The sequence below is a fragment of the Phallusia mammillata genome, chromosome 8 (genome assembly GCF_965637545.1).
Source record: "Phallusia mammillata chromosome 8, kaPhaMamm4.hap1.1, whole genome shotgun sequence".
Taxonomy (NCBI): domain Eukaryota; kingdom Metazoa; phylum Chordata; class Ascidiacea; order Phlebobranchia; family Ascidiidae; genus Phallusia; species Phallusia mammillata.
Window position 1 is genome coordinate 6,807,978 of NC_137259.1, and position 20,693 is coordinate 6,828,670.

Consider the following 20,693-nt stretch of genomic DNA (forward strand, 5'->3'; position numbering starts at 1 on the left):
GCTTGGGTAAAGATGGTGATTTAACAGTTTTCTTGCTAGATTGTGAAATGAGTTTCCTCCTGCGGATGTCAATTAAAAGATTGTAATGACGTAGAAAATCAGCACCAAGGATTGGTTGGCGTACAGCACAAACTAAAAATCTCCATCTGAAAGATCTGGAAAGATTAAAATTGACTGACAATCGTTTTTCACCGAACGATGTGAAGCCCTTTCCTGCGGCACCGTACAAGTAAACAGATTTTTTGTTGTAAAAACCTTTTGCAAACCATGCAGGTACGATGCTGACGTCACTTCCGCTGTCCACCAAAAAACTTAAATTGTTGTTTTTATCTTTTATGGTAAAGGTTTTTCTCTTACTTGCTGGACGACGCCCACGGTAAGTTATTGATTGGGCCCGAAGCTGTTGGTGTTCGTTCGACCACAAAATACAGTTCGGTCTGCACTTACTTGCGTTCATTCCATAGATAGAATGATAGTAGCACAACCGATGCGACGCAGGTTGATCTCTCAGTGGAGGAAATTTACTTCTAGATACTGGAACATATTTAGCTTTTCCAGCATAGTTACGATTCGGTCAAGATTCAAATGATCTATATTCCGACCGTAAGGGTGTAGAAGTAGTCTGCGGACTTACTTGAGGCTGGCCCGCATTATTTAATAATGACATGGTTTGCATCGTCTTTATGGCATCCATGTCATTGGATAGCTTTGCGAAGCGCCTTTCGAAATCATCATAACCATCGTCTGATTTGTTAATCTGGTGATGGGATGATTGCGGTTGCTCTGTAGTTCCTCGAGAAGTGGAAACAGGAGTTTGCGACTGTACAAATAAATGTGGAGAATTTAGCATCATTACAGAATCGGCAATTTCTGCTAGACTGTCTAAATCCTGATGAATACTTGCCGATAGAACAAGTCTGACCTCCTTTGGCAGTCGATCTAAAAACAGTTTTTTTAATAAGGCCACAGCCGATGGACCTAAATCGCCATAACCAGCCAATAACAACTTCATTTCGTAAAGTAGTTCGCTGGGTCTCTTATTGCAAGGTTCGCCAGCACTTAACAATTGGTTTAGGCGCATCATTTCCCTCGTCTCATAAAACTTAAGCAAATCCTGCTTTAAGTGTGAATAGGGATGATCGGAAGTTCGGTTCAGAATAAGATGACCAATCTTCGCAATCTGATCCTCTCCCAATCTTGGTATGATTGCAGCGAATTTTTCCTGCTCGCTGTAAATCTGGTTAGCTTCGAATATGGTTTCAACGGTTGCAAACCATACAGCACACCGTTCGGCCCAGAACTTAGGGATGTTCAATTTTGCAAGCAGCATACCTCTGTTAGGTGGTGGCACGGCAGTTTCGCACCCGGTTTGTTGATTTGTAGATAAATCCGGGTAAACCACCTTGATATCGGACGGTTGACTGATGGGTGAACTAGACCCACTGTCACAATCGTCTTGACGATTGTTTGTTTGAAACGGCCCAGGATGACGAGAATCCTTGGGTAATTGTCCAGTACCACTGTAAGAGGGCAGCTCAGTGCTTCTTATGATGGGAGTAGAAGTCAGTTTTGTCTTTTTGGATTTACCAAAAGGCAGAAGATTATGCATGTAGGACATACTTAAGTATAAATAATTGTAAATAGTCAACAACAAAATAATACCTCACCGTAATTGAGTATGGTCCGTCAAGATCACGTCGGGTTCGCCAATTTATGTAGGGGCTTTATGGTCCTGATGACGTCGTACTTATTACTACGGAAGTATCTTTCGCTGTAGATGTTTATACTTTAAGTCCCTGGCTATCTGAGCTACTGCTTGTCTGGGCTTAGTCCAACAAGGAAGACGGCGTTTTAACCTTGATGTTAGTTTATTGCGTTAAGAGAGTTATACGTTCTGACCATGAGAGTTACAACACATGTGAATATATAGTGACAAAGGTGACGATGACGCAACTGTACAATTGTGCTTAAGGTGCTAAACAGCGACAACTGGCATTTAAGATCGAGTACTGAAAAGGTGACGATGACGAAATACAACGTTCATGCAATCACAGTAACTCGTATGATAATATACGCGCTTATGTATAACTTCAATACACGATACTCCACAACTGCAAGCAAAATTCGCATTGATTCCAACCACATGTTGCCAGGTCGCATAAAATAGCACCGGGCGCATTAATCCATGCTCAAAAATATATAAGTTGGACTCGTTTGCAAGTACATTCGGCGTCTCTGCGGGCCGCACAATATCTTTTTTCAAGGGCCGCATTTGGCCCACCGGCCCCAGGTTGCACACCCCTGTGCTCATGCCATGGTTATGTTTCAAATGAAATGACAAAGATGTGTTCTGCGTGCAACATACCACACCGTCATAGTATACTCGGCTGCTTTGACATTGCTTTCAGCTTGATTTACTCGCATGCTACAACATACATCAATTTTAATTCAACTCAAATCTTTATTTGCAAAAAACAGGTTGGGTTTTTGGATCCAGCCTAATTTGGACTTACCGGATAATCTGGCAACATTTGCGACAAAGTTACCATTTGGTAACTTGGCTGCTTGATTTAGATTTTTTAGACAAAAAATAGGGTATGTGAAGGATTTTTGGCTACTACTTCTAGTTCAGGCCCCAAAGCTGACCCAGCTTCGACACAAACAGAAAATGTGAAGTATTTTTCCCGGCTGCAGACATTGTAGGCTACACTGTTTTGACCTATCATTTTATGCAGCTGAAAACATGCCAGTGGCCGTGCGATCTGGGCCGTGTGTACTTTTGGTCTTGTTGCAGTCCACAAATGCAATTTTTGCAGACCACAAATTGTAGGTGTACAAAAAACTAAAATCTGACTCACAAACTTACAAGACTCAGCTTCGACACAAACAAAACATGTGAAGATTTTTGTGCCGGCTGCAGACAGAGCACACTGCGTTAGTGCAGCTGGTGACAAGACATTGGCGGTACGATCTGGACCGTATGTACTTTTGGTAGGTACCTCATCTTTGCATGGGTATTGTTTTTGTTTTTATTTGGCAATTATTGCATAGTTATTAAACACAACCACAGCATGTCCATCGATGTAGTTTCACAATGAGTCAAAATTATCTGGCAAATGATACTGTTCACGAATTAGCTTTTCCACGTAATCCGGTATAATATCCTTCATGATGGATAATGGTATAATGTGATTAGGAAAGAAAATGTCACGGTCACGCATCATTGTTCCTCGTACAATTTCAGCAGCGCATTCGATTTTCGAATGTAGATCGCTGTGTATATATTTCTGCAAGTTTGTTGCCATGTCTGTGTCTGAAAAAGTTTTACAGATTTTTTGGGTTTTTCTGTTTACTTGCTTGCATTTTTCTGCCTGGATACTTTTTTTTATATTTGACTAATCATAAACACAACAAAACTGACTAAAACAAGCGTTTTGCCAGAAGATGCCACCAACTAATTTCCGCAGACAGCAAATGTCGTCAGTTTTAAGCACTTTTTAAACCTTCAATAACCTAAATTGATATGGCAAATAGCATTTTTGTGCCAGTGTTGTAATATGTGTTTATTTCTTCAGTTTCCTTTATTGCACTCAGTTAAAGTTATCTTTATTTGACAAAATTATACATCAATTTGCAATCAAGTTTCCCAGTGAATCAACACAAGTATCGTTTTACCTATAAATCCAAGATTGCAAAGAGAAATTAAGACCTCTGTTGTTTTGTTGAACATCAGCTCCTGTCGTAAACTCGTGAAAAAGCCGTTTAGTGCGAACTTGCTTGTGCTGTACTGGACTTGCAGTGGAACACCAACCATACCTGAATTAAGTAATATAAATCTAAGTTCTTAATATGTTGTTTCAGGTGTTTGAACATTGGTCACTTCATTTAGAATGACAGAGTAATCAGATTTGCTTCCAAATTTTTTAACGACTCTTATATCATGTGTCTCCTGTGCGACAAACTACGTTTGTCAATCGGTTTTATCTTAATGTCACATAACCTGCTGCCGAAGAAACTGCCACGATTCTTCCCTTGTTTTTAATCAAAGTTTTCAGGGCAACGGTTGCCATGTGAGCGTGGGTCCAGGTGTTAGTCATCAACGCTCGTTCGATTTTGGCAACGTTGTGTTGGTAACCTCCGTAAATTGATCCAGAATCAACGTGATTCAAGATAAGGACGTCGATTCCACCTTAAAACCAACCAGTACAACGTTAGATTGAAGAGTATGGTCATTTGAGCGCTAGATAAGTCATTGTAGAACTGATTATTATAACATTGGAATAAGATTTTTTGGTCAGTTTAAGCTTAACCCTATTGTTTAAATCCGTCATTACATCAAAAACATACCAATTGAAAAAAGCTTGCAGTGGCCATTAGGTACTAATACTATTCTAGTGCCGGGTACTAAAACAAAACTACATAATTATAACCGCTCAAAACCGGCATACAGGGATGTGCAATCTGCCGCCCATTGATTAAATAAAGGTCGTGCGGCTCGCAGAGGCGCTTGAATTTAAAATATACTGGCAAACGAGTCAAATTGTTACATATTTTTGAGCAGATGAATGCGCCCAGTGCTATTTTTCTGCGACCTGACAATATGCGGCTAGAATCAAAATACTTGTAGTTAGGCATACTTGGTACGGAACAAAGTATCACCTTGTGTTATACAAAGGTGCGGCCCGCCATCCTATCATAGCAACAGCATTTTGCACCACAGTAGCAAAGGTTGTACACCCCTGGTTCAAACAATCGCAAATAAAATGTAATTTAAAGTATGGAGAGGAGAATTTTCAATGCAAAATGGAGCATAGTTTTGAGAGTGGGCAACTTTTAAGTCCAAACCAAAAGGTGCAATCCCTGTTCGACTTAAAATCGAGTCCATCGTTCAACATTAGCTGGGAAACATTTGTTAATCATTAATATCAGCAGCACCAGAAACTGGTGTATAGTACTTTTCCAGAAGCACAATGCCTATAGTTCTAACCAAATTTCTCCATTGCTGTATGGATAACTTTGGATGCATTCTTGTAACTGCCCATTGACACAGCAACATAATATGACTCTGGCGAACCAAGCTCCTTGCATTTCTTTACAACCTGAAACAAATTTGAGAAATTCAAGCCTTCATACAACATGACCATTAATTTGCCAACATGTTTAATGAGCTACCGAACACTATTTGTTTGAGTTGACCAAACAATAAATACATCTTGTAGGTTGTAGCATACCAACGTGACATTATAATTTCATGTTAGGTTAATGGCTTACTTTCTGCAACTTGCTTTCCGTTCGTGCTGTAACCAAGACCTTGGCGCCCAAGCTGGCAAATTTGTAAGCAACCTCTTCACCAATACCAGTACTGCTTCCAGTAACTACAACTCTGAGACCAGCGACCTCAGCTAAGAAGCAATGTACTAATGTACTACAATGTTAAGAACAATTTACGACTTCAGTTAAGATGATTCAAATTACCTGGGTCATATTGAGGCTTTCTTCGAAAGAAACCAAAATACACCACAACTGCAATTACTGCAGCGACAGCAGCTTTCGTTTTTAACCCAGCCATACCTTACATTCTTGAATACAGCTAAAAACACACGCTTAATATAAAAATGCACTTAAAATGAATATCAGTTCAATATCAGTTCTATAACAGGATGTCACCAATTGATTGATTCAGCAGCAAAGTCTGTTCTAAAAGAGCTTGCTACATGACTTGTAGCGTCTGTAACGTGATACTGGTGCAGTGCAGCCAGCGTAGCCAACAAATCAGGGCAGCAGGCTACCGACCAGTCAAAGACGCTGGTTTGTTTGCGCCTCGAGCCACTTGTGAACAAAAAAGACAGAAGCGTGGAATAATCAAATAAAGTTTTCATGACCGTTTTGAGCAAATCTCACAGTACGATTTGGTTGCATGGATCTATTTTAACAAACTGTGCCGATTTGATGTCGATATTGTTTTAACAAACGCAAATACGTAGCCTATTACCAGTTACGTAGCAGGCTAAATATTAAGGCCGTTTCCGAAATGAGGGGTCGGCAAATCCTGGCACGCAAGGTAATTCTGTATAACACACCAAACGATTTGTGAAATAATACCAAAGTACTTTTGGTATAATTCAAACAAGTATATCTAAGGAGTATTGGTAAATTCAAACTATTACGTTGCTTGTTTATAGTTTATTTTGATGCAATAGTCTCAAAACCCACCCTGCGCGCACAAATCTTTCTGCCTTCTAAATATGATTTATATCAGCTGTTATACAAGTTGCATGTTTGCCAAACATGCACTCCAGTTGTATCTGTTTTAGAAAACCTGTGACTTTGATTTTTTTATCTGCTGATAGATTGGTTACATTTCAAATGAACTGTGTCCTGACAAGAAGTCTCCTACGTGCGTCATATCTCATCGTCATAGTATACTCGGCTGCATCGAATTTGCCGTCAACTTGACTTATTCGCATGCCACAAAAAAACGCAAAGAACAGTTCGGGTTTTTGGATCCAGTTTAAAAGGACTTAACCGATAAACCGGCAACATTTGTGACAAATTTATCCCTTGGTGACTTGGCCGCCTAATTTGTTTTTTATGTACAAATACGGTTTTTGACGAATTCCTGGCTACTATACTTTCTAGTTCGGGCCCAAAAACTGACCCAGCTTTGACACAAACAGAAAACGTGAAGTTTTTTTCTGCCTGCAAACAGTGCACAGTTTCGACCTATAAGGTTTTTTAATGCAGTTGGTGACACGGCATCGGCCGTACGACCTGGATCGTGTACATTTTTCAGTGTCCTGATTATAGCAGTCGACACTTTGTTTTTATTTGGGTAATTAAGCCATAGTCATAAAACACGATCACAACATGTCTATCGACTTGTAGTTTCACAATAAGTCACAATGCAAACGTAGTACAGCCGTATTTTCACACAAATTCATGTTAATTTATTATTTACTTAATGCATTTACAGGAAAAACAGTTATTACGTAGTGCTTACTTTATGTTCGTTTTCTTCTTGTGTTCACAATTTAAACAAAAATTCACCAAAAACAAATAGATAGGGTCAGCTTTAAAAAAAAAGCAAATTGTGGTTCCAGCTGCACCCTTTTTGTTTCAACGCTTATAACCCGTATGTCACCTGTTTTATTATACTTGGGCGCTGAAACAAATTAAATTGATTCATTGATTGTAATCATCACAATGAGCCGGGCGCATGATACTCTTCACGAATAAGTTTTTCCACGTAATCTGGTATAATGTCCTTTATGATGGACAGTTGTACAATGTTGTCAGGAAAGAAAATGTCACGGTCACGCATCATTGCGCCTCGTACAATTTCAGCAGCGCATTCAATTTTCGAATATAGATCGCTGTGTATATATTTCTGCAAGTTAGTTGCCATGTCCGTGTCTGAAAAAGATTTACAGATTCTTTTTTTTGGGGGGAGGGGTCGTTTTACGTACGTACATTTTTGTCTGTCTAGTTACATCTGTTAAAACAAGAGACTTAGTACTGTCAATAATAAAGTTTACTAATATCGCTAATTTGACAAATTCATGCATTTGCAATCAAGTTTCCCAGTAAAACTACTTAAGTATCGTTTTACCTATAAATCCAAGATTGCAAAGAGAAATTGAGACCTCTGTTGTTTTGTTGAACCTTAACTCCTGACGTAAACTCGTGAAAAAGCCATTTAGTGCGAACTTGCTTGTGCTGTACTGGACTTGCAGTGGGACACCAACCATACCTATAATAAGCAACATAAATAAAATGTTTTTGCGGTGTTTAACTTTAAACATTGGTCATTTCATTTAGAGTGACTGAATAATCTGATTTGCTTCCAAATTTCATGACGACTATGACATGCGCCTGCTTTCGGTCGTTTTGCCAAGCGGTTGTGTTGACGTGATACAAAACCTGCTGCCGAAGAAACTGCCACGATTCTTCCCTTGTTTTTGATTAAATTTTCCAGAGCAACAGTTGCCATGTGAGCGTGGGTCCAGGTGTTAGTCATCAACGCTCGTTCAATTTTGGCAACGTTGTGTTGGTAACCTCCCAAAATTGATCCAGAATCAACGTGATTCAAGATAAGGACGTCGATTCCACCTAAAACCAACCAGTGCAACCATAAATGTCTCTGTTGATCTAGTTATTTTTGAACTGCAATGCAGGCCTACTGTTGCACTGCATATTAAATAAACGCAGATTTTTGTTCGGTATGGAGGGGTTTTAAATTCAAAATCAAGCAAAGCTGTGAGCGAGATAACATTAAACCCAAACCAAAAAGTACAAGACCTGTCCTTAAACTCTTTCGTTTAACTTTCGATTTTTGTTTGCTACAACGCGCCGTATTGACTCACAAACAAGCATTAATCCATCATATAGCAGCACCGGAGACTGGTGTATAATACCTTACAAGGCTTACATCAAGTACTGTGTCTATGTAGTTAAACAATTTAGCTACTGTTACTGAAAACTGCCAAGTTTACCAAATTTTTCCATTGCCACATCGATAACTTTTGATGCATTCTTGTAACTGCCCATTGACACAGCAACATAATATGATTCTGGTGAACCAAGTTCTTTGCATTTCTTTACAACCTGAAACAAATCAGAGCGATTCAAGCTTTCAAAAAATGGCCATTTATTGCCAACAGGCTTAATGAGCTACCAAACACTGTTTGTTTGCGTTGACCAATCAATAAATACATTTTGTAGCATACCAACGTGACATAAGAATTTTAAAACTAGAGTATTGCTCATCCAGCAGTTTTATTGTAAACAATCGACGTTTCGACGTCCGAAACGAGACGCCCTCATCAGGATAATGGCATATCTTGCAAGACAAATAAGAATTCCATGTTAGGTTGCTGGCTTACATTCTGCAACTTGCTCTCTGTTCGTGCTGTAACCAAAACCTTGGCGCCCATGCTGGCAAATTTGTAAGCAACCTGTTCGCCAATACCAGTACTGCTTCCAGTCACTACAACTCTGAGACCAGCAACTTCAGCTTAGAAGAAATGTACTGTTTCAATGTAGAGAACAATTTACATAAGTAAAAGGTGATTCAAATTACCTGGGTTATATTGAGGCTTTCTTCGAAAGTAACCAAAATACACCACGACTGCAATTGCTGCAACAACAGCAGCCTTCATTTTTAATCCAGCCATACTTTACATTCTTGAACACTGTTTACAACACAAGCTTAATGCACTTAAATTTAATAACAGTTTTAAAATAGCATTCCAACAGTTAATTGATTCAGCAGCAAAGTCTGTTCTAAAAGAGTTTCTTATCCTAACCTAAGCCAATTTATCAGATACTGTGCCTCTGGTTTGGTTCCAGCTTATTATATGCCTTGTAACGTCTGTAACATGATACTGGTGCAATGCAGCCTGCGTTGCCAGTAAATAAGGCCAAAGGCTACCGACCAGTCAAACAAACTGGTTTATTTGCGCCTGGAGCCACTTGTGGACAAAAGTGACAGAAGCGTGGAATAGTTAATCAGATTAAACATGCAGTTTTGAGCGAATCTAAAGTGCCGATTTGAAGTGCCTTATTGCCCCTACGTGTCGTCGCCCATGCTGACATTTCATCACAAATCTAGTTAGGTTTGTATATAATGCAACATTGTCTTCAGCGTCTCAAATGTTGACAGTGTGCTTTCGAAATTCTCCAATATTTTTTCGCTGTAGCGTGAGAAAAGGAATGTGTACAGGTTTACTGCAAAAGGGAGCTTGAATCGTTTTTGAACTCTTTGTGCAGCTGTAACTTAACGATGGTACATTTTTGGAATTTGTGGGAGATAAGGAGAAACTGTTTAAAAGTGGCACGCAGAGCATTTGAAAATGGCACGCAACTTTTGGACATTCTGATGGTAAACATTAGGATTTGTCACGCAATTAATATTTTTCTATTGATCTTTTTGGCCTTTATTCTAAATTCAGTAAAGATGATCAGTATCAAGGTTACACAAATCCACTAATTAAATTGGTCGTTTTTAGACTCGAATTCTGGATAATTCCGGGCCTTTATGCTGTCGTATTATATTCCATGTTATGGATTCTGCGCTTTAAGCGTCATGGTATGTTATAAAAGGTTTCTGGAGTATCATAAACAAGTTTACTCGCGTTTGACAACATATTTTTTTCTACCGTTAAGACGTTTAAGACATGGTTTGGAAAAAGTAGGCCTACCAAACGTTGGCACGCGAGTATATTTAAAAACCTAGATTGGCACGGCGGTGCTTTCGAGTTGGACACCCCTGGTTTAAACTAGTGATGCACCGAAGTTTCGGTTGGCCGAAACATTTCGGCCGAATACGCTGTTTTTTGATGTTTCGGTTTCGGCCCGAACTTTTTTCGAAAATTCGGCCGAAACCGAACTTTTTGATTGCATTGAATTAATGCCTAAACTATCATTTTCGCCTATACGAAACGTAATAAATTAACTAATTGTTGTGTATATATAACGAGCCACAATGTCTACAAAATATTACAAGTTTAGTAAAACTTCCGCATAGTGAAAGTGATTTTGATTTATCATAATTCACTCCACTCGCATCCACGACACAAGGTTCACTTGGCAACATTCATATAAACGGGGATTTTAGGTTCGGCCTGATTCGGCCGAAATTATTCGGCCTCGTGGCCGAATATTCGGTTTCGGCCCGAACCTTTTTAGGCGGGTTCGGTGCATCACTAGTTTAAACTGTGTTTGTCATAGTGCTGCAGAGGTGTTTTCCAAATCAGTTGTAAACAATCACTTACCTTTTGCCAAAAGAGCGTACATAAAATGCTAAAAACAAATTTGTGTGAGAAAACTGAAATTCGAAATAGAACGCAGATTGCATTTTTTATTTTGTGAAAACAATAACGATTGAAATATATCCATCTTCTTTCCGCTTATTTAATAGAACGGCATCTTAGACATAGATATTCTGAACTAGCTCGGACAACATTTTTCCATGCACAATCGGTATGTCATAAATTGCCTTTAGCCTGGAAAAGCTGCTGGGTTAGCTTCACCCTGCAAAAGAAACTGCAAATTTAGTATTTATTCCTTAATATTATGTCAAAATAAATGTTTACACGCGAAAACTTCGCTCAACCTGTTAAACAAAGCCCCGTCTGTTGCGTCTGATAGTTTATTGAGGGCTTCCACCACCCCAAGGTCTCTCATTTTTTGTTGCCTGTCGTTTGATCCAACTTCATCAACGCGACAAAGGGAGTTAACACATGCGACGCCAGCAGTTTGTAGCTACAAAACAGATTTATGGTTATATTTTGCAAACAGTTTCCGTGCACAATACTAGAAAACACACAATAAATATACAACCAAGGACTTTTAAAAACAACAATACAAAGCAATAAGTAAACGCAGAAGGAAAACATGGGTCTCCAAAACTGCGTAAGCAAAGCCATTCAAACCAGGGTTGTAAATCAGGCCGGGCTTTTCGGGCCGGGTTCGGGCTTAGGTTTCTTCAAAAAAATGGGCCTGACTTTACACTCTGTGTCACTATTTTTTGAATAAATTTAACTAGGTAAGTAGCCAGTTGCTGGACCTGACCAAATGTCAAACAGCCCTAAAACGCCTTGTTCAAGACCAATTGTCTATTATTGTATATTGCGTGTGTTGTCTTGGTCTTTCATTGTGCTTCAATGTATAGGCTTGCCAATCAAACTTTCGGGCCCAAACGCGCTTCTCAAAAACGAACTGGGTTCGGGCAGTGCTTTGGCCTTGTGCTTTTAGGTTCGGCCTCCATTTTCAGGCCCATTTACAACTCTGACAGTTTGTTGAATGTTGAATCCAAGATAGATTACCAACAATTTATTACACATGTAGATATCCAGTCTTTGTTATCCTACGTCGCTTCGTGCAATGTTACTTATATGTACTATTCTAAACCGTTTTTATGTGCACAATCGACATACCTAAACCTCAATACATAAAACACATACCTCTGTGTCGCTGGATCCAATAAACTGAACTAATCTTCTCATTAAATTTTCATTGTCGTCCCAATACTTTCGCAAGGTGGTGGCCCCGTCTCCGCCAGCAACACAGCCGAGCACACACAACGCATAAGTGTGCACAGCTGAGGCTACATCCCGGTTTCCAAGGGAGGTGGGTGGAGTGGGGACAGGTAAAGAGGTGGATTCAATTGCAATTGCACAAGCCTGCATCACCGTATCCCCTAACGTCGACATTACTATATCTGTATGCTAAATACAAAAATTGAGTTCACGATTTTTGCAATTGAAATGTTATACTGTAGGGCAGGGCAGGGCAGGGCTCGGCAACCTTTTTAGTACTGCGGACCGTTTTTGAAACAGAAATTTCGGCCCGGTGGTTGCTGACCACTGCTGTAGGGGTCCGCAAATACTTTTTGGCGTTAACTAAATAATTAAGTTAAGAAACAACCTTTGGCAAAAACATTGCACAAAAACAAAACAACATATTGTAAGCGTCACACATATTGTTGTCATGTCTATTGAGTTCATAAGTTATGCAAAACCATATACATGACAAAAATGTGACCCAACATTTGTAGATTTGTGATTTTTCGATTTTACACAAATGGCTCTTAAATTCCTTTTGGCGCTAAAGCTTGAGTTGTGTCTAATTGATTGAGTTATAAAGTATTACACAACCTGTTTTGGAAATGAGCATTAGGAATTAAAATTCGAGTTAAAATTGATTAAGAATTAAAAACAACATTTGTATGCATATCATATCCTACAAAAAGAGTAAAGAAACAGCCGCCTATTGACACGAACCTCTTTGCTGGTAAGAACATTGTTTAAGACTCCAAGGGTTTTAGTAATGATGTCATAATCTGTACTTGTTAGCAGCGAAAACAAAAGATCGACTCCCAAAATATTCATTGCTTCCATCTTGAGTTTTAAATCTGCCTGCAAGTGAACAAGAAACGTAATCTTACATTCATAAATACATATTACATGTTGTTGTAGGAACAAAAATAGGCCTAATGTGGGCCTTTGTGTTCATGAAGACTGTCTAATACAGGGGTTCTTAACCAGGGGTACGTGTACCCCTTGGGGGTACGAAGCACCAAAGCAGGGGGTACGACATGCAGGCTAAAATTATACGCTATTTAGGCATATTTGTGAAGAATGCGTAACAAGTGACTTTGTTATATATCTAGAACGAGTTGGTTTTGTACTACTTACAATACTGTTTTAATGCATTCAACACGCAAGTTATAAATACACTGAGTTTAATTTCTATTATTACAATTTTATTTATTTTCGTCGGCCATTGTAGATAGGGGGTACGAGAAAATTTCATGAGAGCTCAAAGGGTACGGGCGCTAAAAAGGTTAAGAAACACTGGTCTAATAAATCGTAGCCCTCGTAGAGGGTGTCAGTGATTTTGGTTTTCCTGGTTCGGGCATTCGGGCGTTATGTCTTCATTAAGCTATGTTAAAGGCCCAAAGCCCAAGGCTACAAACCCCGTATTGGCTCATAGCTTTTTCCGATAGTTGTATTTACGTCGAAACGACAGGACAAAAAATACAAGTGCCAGAGGAGCTATGTTGGATTTATATAAAGCTCACTTCTATATGACTTAAATGCAAATTGTGCATAACTTTCTGGGCAAAAGCGACAGTTGGAATGTGCCGTATGCTTAAACCCATTTATCTAAATTTTGAAACCCGGACCGAAGCAGCCTATAAGTAAAAACTTAAGTAAAGTACATAAACGCTTAAAAGAGCAACAAACGGTTCGCTTACTTGGAAAGTTACGTTGAGTAAGCACCAAACTCCGTTGCGCCGCAAGTGGATGCTCTTTTCGTTCTCGCACCAAATTTTTACAGGGTAAAGTATATTACGAAACAGTAGTTTGGCCTTGGTAGGACTGAACTCAAGCAGAAGGTTACAGACAACAGAACTGGCGGCAACTTGTTCTTTCACGGCTTTTGTATCATCGAAATTTAACGGCGTCGATTCTCTGTACCAGGGAGCATGAGCAATCTGAAATATACATGTGCATGCTTGATTAATAGTTTTGGAAAGCTTAAATCTGTGCTTTTTAAGAAGGTAAATCGGATGTCCTGTATAGACTACTCAAAAACATGTAAACTACAGAAATTACGGTTAGCAACGCACTACCTAATAAACAAATTCATTGTTAACGCAATCTATTTAATCTTTTATTATATGAATAATATGCATTCTAATTTGACATACGCATGTTACCTCACCAATTTTGAGCAGATTGCTTATTTCAAACAAGATTGTTATTTTCGAGTAGACATACCATGGAAACGTGTTTGGAAACATCCAAGTCCTCAAAAATGGTCCGCAAAATTTGAACAGATCTGGATAGACTGAGAACACATTGTAGGGCTGCAATTCGTACCTGCAATGGTGTGGGTGTAGTAAATGTAGTGAAAGCGATATATGGTAAATTGTTAAAGCAACATAAAAATATAAAAGACATATATAAAGATTGCAGTATAGAGGATAGTACTTAATGAGGAAAATGTTTTGAGGGTTAAAATTTTTGACCCAAATGAGGATAATTTATACCTGGAATAAGGTATTAGCAGTGACAATGTGGCCTTTTGCAAAGAAGTACTTACATCTTGGTTTTCATTGGACATGCCATCGACCAGGTGCTGTACTAGACTTTCTGACGCAATCAGCTTACGCATATCTTCATCGTTTGACAGTAACGACGCATAAGCAAGAAATACCGCTTCCAGAAGGTCGTTTCCTCTGCCAAGTTCTTGTTTAAACTGAAAACACAGGCAACAATAAACGAACTATATTTCATTAAAAAAGTAAAGCAGTTTTATCATGAAAAGAGTGGCTTTTACTATACAAAAAATCTTTATACAATAAAACTGTTGACACAAGCAAAAACGAAGTCAAACTCTCTTAAGTAAGAGTTGCACTTTTGAAGTCACAGGTGGTTTTGTGAATATTGTGGAGTCAGAGTCAGTTTAATTCAGTAGAGTCACAATCAGAGTTGAACAATTTTAACAGTCTACACAACCTGCGTCTTAAACAAGTTAATACAACTTTCATTATGTTATACAGGAAACAAAGGCTATAGGCCAGTGGTTATTAACCTTTTTATCATGACCGAACCGCTACGATATTCTTCGGCCTTTGGTGGAATTCCAACATCCTGGATTTTAACCCATTTTATTTTGTGTGTCACAAAATGGTGACATTTTTTTAGTTTTTGAATTTTAGCTTTTGACCAAACATAGTGGCAACGGTTACTGTTTGTCATTTTGTTAAATTCTGACATGATAATACAAGCACCTTGTTTCAGGATTGCTTTAATTCCGGCAATTTATAGTGTTTATCAAAATGAAGCATTGTATTTTTAGAAACTATGCACAAACATGAAAAAGAGAGAATAAGTTTTTGCTTCCAACGAAATTTCGTTGTTTTGCTGCTTGCGAACAACGCACACAATGCTATTTGTTACGTCACAAAAATGAAAACAAAATCTTAGTGCAAACTTCCAGTGTTTTGATATTTAGCAAATAATATTTTTTAGCCACCATAGAACTCTAAAGTTTAACTAAAACGAGTATTTGAACTCTAAAAGACCTTCATCGAACCCCTGATTCAGCGTTGCCGAACCCCTGGGGGTCGATCGAACCCCGGTTAAGAACCACTTCAATAGGCTGAACAGTTGATATGCTGCTCGGAAAATTATGCGATTTCAGAGGTTTCAATTTTATACAATTTAAAGTCAGCCTTGATTGACTCAATTAAGGGTATTTTGGGGTAGCAAGGGTGTTAGGACTGTGTGTTAAACATAGAAAAGACGTGGTGTACAATTTCTCCCACTTTAATGACCAGTTTACAAATTTGGCCCTTTTTGAGGAAAAGATCCAATAAAAGTGATGGGTTTAAAAGTGAAACAAATAAGATTACAAGCTACATGTTCATGTTAAAAGCACAGAGAAGAAACAAAAAAATAATATTAAAATCAAAGTGTGCTCTCGACACGCACAAGGCCTGCAAAAACTAGAAGAGTGGCTTTCTGATATACTTCCATTTTATATATTCTATACGATATTTTCCAATTTACTATACACATCATTTGATCTACACGTATGATTGTTTTTGTTAACAAAAACGAATGGGTCCCCACACGCGCGTTTGTGCAGATTTACAGTAAACAAATGTTGCGGTGATTTTTAGATTCTCAAGGACAAATTTTTAGAAAGCATTAACCCAGCAATAAAAAATTTTGTTTGTATTCTTTTTGCACTATTATTAAGTGTATACATAACAAATTGTTTCTCATTTAACTTTGTTTCGCAAAACGAGTACCATTGACCTGTAGCAACCTCTCAGTGTGCACACGCCAAACGACTGTTTGATCTTTTGACACCGTTTTCAATAGCATGCCAGCCTTAGTGTTCAACAATACTGTTAAGCCTAATTTATACATGCCTTGAGTATTGACTCCTAAATTAATTGTCAAAAAACGCTACGATATGAAGAAAGTTGAACTGTGTTTGTAATACCGACTAGTTGACCTTAAGTAACCCGTGATCATGCGGCGGCCAACCTGACAACGGGCATTTAAAAAAACATTTATTCGGCCAAAAAGTCAAGTTAATTTTTTCATCTTTTCTTTGAAAAACAAAGTTTTTCTTGACATATACAAAACCGAAGCAAGGTTATTAGGTTTAAATCACGTCATAGGTGTAAAACCTTCGCCAAAACTAAAAATGTGAGTGATAACTTAATAAAACGACATAGCATTGCTGTGCAAAACAGCTGATTTCTAATCACTGAAACGACGTCTCGTAAAACGTCTGTCCGACGTCAAGCTGAGCCCTCCCGCTATCGTAAACCAGTGAGTTACTTTCTTGGTACTTCTGCCTACAGTGTCTTTCTTGACCAAACGAGCGTTAGACACATTTACGTTTCGGGGGCCTGTGGGTGAACCTCTGGGTCATTCGGGGTCAAACTTCTAAAGGATCAAGTTGAGATTGATAACTAACATATGTCCAAATTTGAATAAATTTAAAGTACTCCTTCTTTACCACACGAGCGATAAAAACCAGCGTTAAAAATTTTACGTTTCGGGGGCCTGTGGGTGAACCGCTGGGTCATTCGGGGTCAAACTTCTAGAGGATCAAGTTCAGATTGATAACTAACATATGTCCAAATTTAAATAAATTTGAAACACTTTTTCTTTACCAAACGAGCGTTACAAACCAGCATTAAAAAATTTACGTTTAGGGGGACTGTGGGTGAACCGCTGGGTCAAACGGGGTCAAACTTCAGGAGGATCAAATTTGGATTATTAACTAACATCTCTGTAAATTTGAATAAATTTGAAGCACTCTTTCTTGACCAAACACGTCTCACAAACCAGCGTTAGACAGAAAAAAGAAGAAAGAAAAAAAAATACGGACAAAAACAATATGTGTCCCCTTCAGGGAAGGGGACCCATAATAAGCATATGTCCAGATGAGAAACAGCAAGCAAATGTTTTTGTACAACTTTTCTAGCACAACAAAACAACAAATTCAGAAAAGTAAACTTACCCTACGCATATCATCCACATTCTGGGTGTCAGCTACAATCGGATGACGAAAATAAGCCTCCAGTTTTCGTGGCAAGTGTTCACAAACAAGTGCAAGTCTCTGCATCTGGGTCTCTGCCTCAATAAGATATGCGATTGTCTTTGCTCCCACAACACGTTCATTGATTCCACATGTGGAGGAACACATTCTCACTAGACAAGGGAGAACCTGAAACAAGTTCATGGTTAGAAATAATCCTTTCACACAAATGACGATGCACTAAAGCCAATTTAGTTGCTCAGAGAGAAATATACAGCCAAATCTAATTAATTGAATGTGGGAATTGCACATAATTGCACAGGGGTCCTCAATCCAAAGTGTAGCCATTTGTTTAGAAATCTGTCTGTTTGATCGCATAATCTGGTTAATCACATAATAAGATTTAACAGACCGGTTATGTTGAATTTGTCTGTGCAGAAATAAATATTTTAGGAAATATATAAATGCTCATTACGTAGACAAAAAAAGTTTTGTACAAAATAGCAAAAATACATCAATATTAAGGTCTTTGTTCACACAATTTAAAACAATAACACAACAAATTGACCCCAAGTAGGGTCATAAACAAAAGTCTAAAGTCATGATAGACCACAATGTTAAAACAGGTTTTCACTTCTGTGACTAAAAACAATATTTCATTAATTTTCCACATATTAGTTACAAATCAGGTATACCTTTTGTTTCAGTATTGTTAAATGCATTGGTACCAGATGTTATAATTAACATGTTTACTTGTTTAATTATTAAACCATTACAATGAACATCTCTTCACCTTTTTAGATATCACTTTGTTGTCAATGCCATTAAATGCACCACTTCTGTAAATGTATGTGAGACATCTGGCAGCATTTAGTTGCAATGACACAGGTTGACAGCGAGATAACATATTGGTCAATATTTCATGTACAGGAGTTCCACTTGTTTTGGCTGCAAAAAAATGCCAGCAATTATGACGAAACAAATGTTGGGGGTATTTAAACCATGTGTTTGCCATCAGGGTTTAATTTATTTAGGTTGATTAATATGTTCAAAATAGAAATGTTTTGTTGTTAGGTCAGTTTTAAACATAAGAGATTGATAGTATAGCAGTTTGACAGTAACATAAGCATGTGGTAGACAATTTGAAATAATAGGCAGACAGAATTTTGAGCCAAGATTTAACTCACACTCAAAATATACAGAATATCGTTATGTTTTTGCAATACAGCTAGATGTTCAACTTACTTTTTAGCAGGCAGGAACAAACTGTTGGATTCTTGTAACATAGAGCAGCAATGGCATGAACAGATTTGATTTGAACTCTACACATGTTTGACAATAGCAGAGGAACAAGATTTTCCACAACATCAAGGTCAAATAACAGATCTTGTTGTTGTCGAGTCTGTAAAAAGTTTATCTTTCAAACAAGCCTATACAGATACACCTAACTCTTGAGTTTTTACAACACATAGAATTAAGGTATATTGCGGGTTTACTTTGAGGCACTTTATATGTGATTAAACAACACTGTAAGTCTGTAATTTAGTAGTATGTGCAACGCAAATATAAGTATGTAATGGAAAAAAATGGTGTAAGCCTAGTCCAAACAGACACATGAAGCATACTTGTTGGTGGTTCGTTTTTTATGTAAACGTAGTAAAGGTATATAATCGCGACAGAAGACACAAGTACCTTGCAACAATGAGAAATTATTTCACAAGTGCATTCCTGAGTGCACAGAGACTTGTTGATGCAAGCCAGAACTCTGGCAGTCATTGAAACATCTGTGAATATCAATTCTCCAGTCTGGTCTGAAGAAGTTACTATAGTCCGAATGCACCTTAAACATGCCTCGTAAAATCTAAAACAGTGACCCAAGTTATTGTCAGTATTTGTGCTCTATATTTAGCATTATCAGACATCAGTTAGATCTAGTAACATCTTACTTTAGATCACTATGGTTTAGGCCGAAAAATAAAACGTCCAAAACTCCATAATCCAGCAAGCTTTTCACATTTGCCTCCATGCCTTTGGCCAGACTTCCAAGGATAACAGTACATTGGGTTTTAGTGTGCACATCACTTGCATCTTGTTGAATTAAATAAACCAATCTGAAAAGTGATATTTGCAATATAATGACAGGATTGTAATGCAAATTTCCTTTATTGCAACAGCGTTTCCTAAAATATTTTGAGATAACACAGTGAAACGAATCGATACAGTTAAAAAAAATCTATTTATTTAAGAAATAGAATGTTACTTGATGAATAAAAATCAAGACACAAACCTTGGAATTGCTCCGAGAACAATAAAATTAGTTTTTTGCTTGTTGTTTCCAATTACAAAGTTCTTTATCTGCTTCAATCCCTCGAGTACTTTTAAGCAATCGTCACTGTAAAGCTTTTCGATGTATGGTTGATACAATGTGGTAACTTCCTGAATAAAAAACGTTACTTACAAATTACATCATAAAAAGCCACCAATTTCTCACAGTAACGACATACTACTTTTACCCCAGCTAGCCTATTCGCAACAACAACAGGTTATCTTGCACAAAAAGTTAACCTAATTTTCTTACTGATAAAACGCCTTGCATGGACGTTATGTTTTCAGCAATTTCCACTTGATCAACCTCCATCGTTGTAGTAAAGAAATCAACCCTTTCTGATGCCGGTGCAGTTATCTCAAAAAATACACCGAAAAGACGAAATACAGAAAATTTCGGCAAATAATTTATTGACTCAATTGACGACACGCATGAAAAATCACGACACGCTTGAGTAAACTTAAACTTTGACGCGACCGACTGCCGACTGCGTAGGTAACTTTTGTTTATTAGGTACATACATACCTACCGATAAAACCTAACAATCAATATTTAACACACAAAATTTAACGATTAACACGTTAATAATTTTTACGCTACATTTACCCTGTAACATGTATCAAAAAAGAATGACAACCAAATTTTGCCAAAATAAAACACACTAATGCGCTCATGGGATATATAAAAGGTATTGCGTTATGGAAAGTAATCGCTCCTTTGTTTTCAATCCCAGTCGTTTAGTCAATGAATCATATAACGTTTTTACACAGTTTGATTGCCTTCTTAAAAAAAA

The 20,693-nt window shown here is 37.9% G+C and overlaps 4 protein-coding genes across 4 annotated transcripts; all 4 read right to left on the reverse strand.

Moving 5' to 3' along the window:
• Positions 1 to 572: 572 nt before the first annotated feature.
• On the reverse strand, positions 573 to 2,104 carry LOC145205069 (uncharacterized). The gene has a single exon (XM_080077712.1). The coding sequence runs from the start codon at positions 1,616 to 1,618 to the stop codon at positions 575 to 577; it is 1,044 nt and encodes a 347-aa protein (XP_079933838.1). The 5' UTR covers positions 1,619 to 2,104; the 3' UTR covers positions 573 to 574.
• A 663-nt stretch (positions 2,105 to 2,767) lies between these two features.
• Positions 2,768 to 5,790, reverse strand: LOC145203794 (11-beta-hydroxysteroid dehydrogenase 1-like). Its single transcript, XM_080076105.1, has 6 exons — positions 5,476 to 5,790; positions 5,272 to 5,402; positions 4,988 to 5,099; positions 4,001 to 4,189; positions 3,676 to 3,816; positions 2,768 to 3,313 (listed from the first exon to the last, which is right to left on the reverse strand). Exons 1-6 carry the CDS (start codon positions 5,567 to 5,569, stop codon positions 3,090 to 3,092), a joined length of 891 nt encoding a protein of 296 aa, XP_079932231.1. The 5' UTR covers positions 5,570 to 5,790; the 3' UTR covers positions 2,768 to 3,089.
• A 1,011-nt stretch (positions 5,791 to 6,801) lies between these two features.
• Positions 6,802 to 9,249, reverse strand: LOC145203796 (11-beta-hydroxysteroid dehydrogenase 1-like). The gene is made up of 6 exons (XM_080076107.1): positions 9,080 to 9,249; positions 8,883 to 9,013; positions 8,493 to 8,604; positions 7,921 to 8,109; positions 7,610 to 7,750; positions 6,802 to 7,413 (listed from the first exon to the last, which is right to left on the reverse strand). Exons 1-6 carry the CDS (start codon positions 9,171 to 9,173, stop codon positions 7,199 to 7,201), a joined length of 882 nt encoding a protein of 293 aa, XP_079932233.1. The 5' UTR covers positions 9,174 to 9,249; the 3' UTR covers positions 6,802 to 7,198.
• A 1,589-nt stretch (positions 9,250 to 10,838) lies between these two features.
• On the reverse strand, positions 10,839 to 20,404 carry LOC145203793 (armadillo repeat-containing protein 8-like). The gene is made up of 14 exons (XM_080076104.1): positions 20,153 to 20,404; positions 19,862 to 20,010; positions 19,521 to 19,685; positions 19,267 to 19,435; positions 18,820 to 18,976; positions 18,368 to 18,522; positions 17,557 to 17,763; positions 14,611 to 14,766; positions 14,286 to 14,387; positions 13,760 to 13,999; positions 12,783 to 12,917; positions 11,964 to 12,227; positions 11,114 to 11,262; positions 10,839 to 11,031 (listed from the first exon to the last, which is right to left on the reverse strand). Exons 1-14 carry the CDS (start codon positions 20,210 to 20,212, stop codon positions 10,986 to 10,988), a joined length of 2,154 nt encoding a protein of 717 aa, XP_079932230.1. The 5' UTR covers positions 20,213 to 20,404; the 3' UTR covers positions 10,839 to 10,985.
• Positions 20,405 to 20,693: the final 289 nt, after the last annotated feature.

Excerpts from the sequence above, each read along its gene's own strand:
- LOC145205069 (XM_080077712.1), bottom strand. The coding sequence starts at position 1,618 with ATGTCCTACATGCATAATCTTCTGCCTTTTGGTAAATCCAAAAAGACA.
- LOC145203794 (XM_080076105.1), bottom strand. The coding sequence starts at position 5,569 with ATGGCTGGGTTAAAAACGAAAGCTGCTGTCGCTGCAGTAATTGCAGTT. Across the intron at positions 5,100-5,271 it reads CGGAAAGCAAGTTGCAGAAA|GTTGTAAAGAAATGCAAGGA; the intron begins GTAAGCCATTAA and ends AATTTGTTTCAG. Across the intron at positions 3,314-3,675 it reads TTGCAATCTTGGATTTATAG|ACACAGACATGGCAACAAAC; the intron begins GTAAAACGATAC and ends AAACTTTTTCAG.
- LOC145203796 (XM_080076107.1), bottom strand. The coding sequence starts at position 9,173 with ATGGCTGGATTAAAAATGAAGGCTGCTGTTGTTGCAGCAATTGCAGTC. Across the intron at positions 8,110-8,492 it reads TGTGGCAATGGAAAAATTTG|GTGGAATCGACGTCCTTATC; the intron begins GTAAACTTGGCA and ends GGTTGGTTTTAG. Across the intron at positions 7,751-7,920 it reads GGCAGTTTCTTCGGCAGCAG|GTATGGTTGGTGTCCCACTG; the intron begins GTTTTGTATCAC and ends TGCTTATTATAG.
- LOC145203793 (XM_080076104.1), bottom strand. The coding sequence starts at position 20,212 with ATGGAGGTTGATCAAGTGGAAATTGCTGAAAACATAACGTCCATGCAA. Across the intron at positions 11,263-11,963 it reads TTGGATCCAGCGACACAGAG|CTACAAACTGCTGGCGTCGC; the intron begins GTATGTGTTTTA and ends TCTGTTTTGTAG. Across the intron at positions 11,032-11,113 it reads GACGGGGCTTTGTTTAACAG|GGTGAAGCTAACCCAGCAGC; the intron begins GTTGAGCGAAGT and ends TTTCTTTTGCAG.